The sequence below is a fragment of the Manacus vitellinus genome, unplaced genomic scaffold, assembly GCF_001715985.3.
Source record: "Manacus vitellinus isolate BGI_N305 unplaced genomic scaffold, ASM171598v3 scaffold_32_pilon, whole genome shotgun sequence".
Lineage (NCBI taxonomy): Eukaryota > Metazoa > Chordata > Aves > Passeriformes > Pipridae > Manacus > Manacus vitellinus.
The window spans coordinates 2541293-2543422 of record NW_021940460.1 but is presented as its reverse complement, the minus strand read 5'-3'; the positions used below and the strand labels follow the sequence as shown (position 1 = coordinate 2543422).

The 2130-nt window shown below is 66.3% G+C and overlaps 1 protein-coding gene across 1 annotated transcript in view; it reads left to right on the top strand.

Annotated features, from left to right (window-relative positions):
* The first annotated feature begins 769 nt into the window (after positions 1–769).
* ELN (elastin) overlaps positions 770–2130 on the top strand; it is a 12574-nt gene continuing 11213 nt past the window's right edge. Inside the window, exons 1-4 of the mRNA XM_029961234.1 lie at positions 770–784; positions 968–1060; positions 1352–1444; positions 1558–1756. Coding sequence (XP_029817094.1) covers positions 770–784; positions 968–1060; positions 1352–1444; positions 1558–1756 — 400 coding nt within the window. The remainder of the gene's footprint in view (positions 785–967; positions 1061–1351; positions 1445–1557; positions 1757–2130) is intronic.

Below are 2130 nucleotides of genomic sequence, written 5' to 3'. Positions count from 1 at the left end.
AACCTCCGTTTACTCAGATTTCAGCTCGTGGAAAGAAAAACAAGGCCCTTTATTTCGGCGTAATTAAAACCAAACGCGGGGCGGCCGCGAGGGCTCAGCCGGAGCGGTGTCCGCGCCCCGAGCCAGCGGCACTGGAATTTGCGCCTGGAGGGAGCGAGGGCTGATGAGCCCCAGATGTTGGAAGGCAGCGCTGGCCGGAGACCCAGGGGCTCATTCCTCAGCCATAAACATTTTGGTTCCGTCCCCTCGTGGCCCGGCGGGGTGGGGGGTGGCTGAGGCAGAAAGGGACGGGATGGAGGACCCGGCTGCTGCCGAGGGCGTTTGTCACCCGTCGCTGTGCCCATCCCCCGAGTGTGCTCCCATCCCATGGCAATGGTGCAGCAGGGACTCCTCTGCTCCTCTGGGCTGCCCACCCGCTTTTCTTTCCAGGGGTCGCAGGACTGGGGGGACTCGGCCCACTTGGCCTGCAGCCAGGTGAGCACAGAGCACCAATGTCCCCAGAGACCTGCCCTGGGGACAGCATGTCCCTTGTCCCCATCTCCGTAGCTCTCCAAACCCTGCCTGGGTGTCCCTTCCCAGACCTGAGGGCCTACAGCCACCAGCAGGCAGCCCTGTGGTCCCCCAACACCACGGCATCAACCACAGCGGGGTGACCCCAAAGGCGAGGAGCAATCTGGGGGCTGCAGCAGAGGGACAGTGCCTGCACGGGGTCAGCCAGCCCACCCAGGGCTGCAGGGGCGGCAGCACCCACTGCAGGGGGATGTTTGCGATGGGTGGGATGCAGGTGGGAGCAGGAATTTGGGTGATGCAGGACAGGGCAGTGCCCGCTAACCACCGCCTCGCCCAGCCTAACGCCAGCCCTGGCACCGCCACGCAGCCCCCGCAGCTCTGCACCCACCACGGAGCGCAGGACACCCTCCTGGCAGCTGCTTTTTGGGGATGCTCACGCCGGTGGTTCTCCCCACAGGTGCTGCAGGTCTCTTCCCAGGAGCTGCCTTCCCTGGGGGGGCCTTCCCAGGGGCCGCCGGGGCCGCGGCTCTCAAGGCTGCTGCGAAAGCTGGTGAGTGCCGGGGGGGCTGGGTAAGGCCACGGCCACACTGGGGCTCCTGCAGCCCCTGGGGACTCCTGGTGTCCCCCGGGAGTCTGGGTCAGGAAAGATTTCCCCCTGGAGCTGGGGGGCTGCAAGCAGCAGGTGCTGCTCCCACTGGGATCCCCCAGCAGTTTGGAGGGACCCAGGCACAGGGGAACCGGCCAAACCCGAGCCCTCAGGAGCAGAGGGCACCGAGCTGCCTGGTCCCCGTGCCCAGTACACCCTGGTACTGCCTCAAGGTGTCCCCTTCGCCCCCCCAAGAGCCATCCTGACCTTGTCCCTTCTTTGGCACTGTTCCGGCCACCCGCAGCTCAGCGGGTCCTGGTGGTCCTGGCGGCCTCGGGGTCTCCACAGGTAGGAAACACCCCTCGTCCCCAGCATAGCCAAGCCTGGGGCAGACCTGTCGCCGTGCCCGCCGGGGTGGGCAGGAGCCGGTGCCCGGGCTCAGGGGTCTCTGCTGCCTGCAGGTGCTGTGGTACCGGGCGCGGTGCAGCCCGGGGTTGGCGCGGCAGGGAAACCCCCTAAAATACCAGGTAGGTGCACGGCCCCAAAGCCAGGGGCCAGGGCTGGAAACCACTGTACCCGGGCCCTCATCCCTGGATTCCTCTTGCCTGGCAGGTGCTGGGATTCCTGGAGCTTTTCCGGGCGGCGTGCTCCCCGGAGCAGGTGAGTGGGGGGTCCCCATCCCACCAGCAGCACCCCAACCTCTGAGGGGGTGCCCACCCTGCCAGAAACACCTCAAACTCTGAGGGGGTCCCCATCCTGTCATCAGCACCCCAACCTCTGATGGGATTCCCATACCTCCAAGGGGATTCCCATCCTGCCAGCATCACCCCAACCTCCGAGGGGGTCCCCACCCTGTCAGCAGCACCCTGACCTCTGAGGGGATCCCCATCCCACCAGCAGCACCCCAACTTCTGAAAGGATTCCCAACCCCACCAGCAGCATCCCAACCTCCAAAAGGATCCTTACCCTGTCACCAGCACCCCGAACTCCAAGGGGTCCCCCCTCCCAGTGCCAGCACCCCAAGCGGGCAGAGC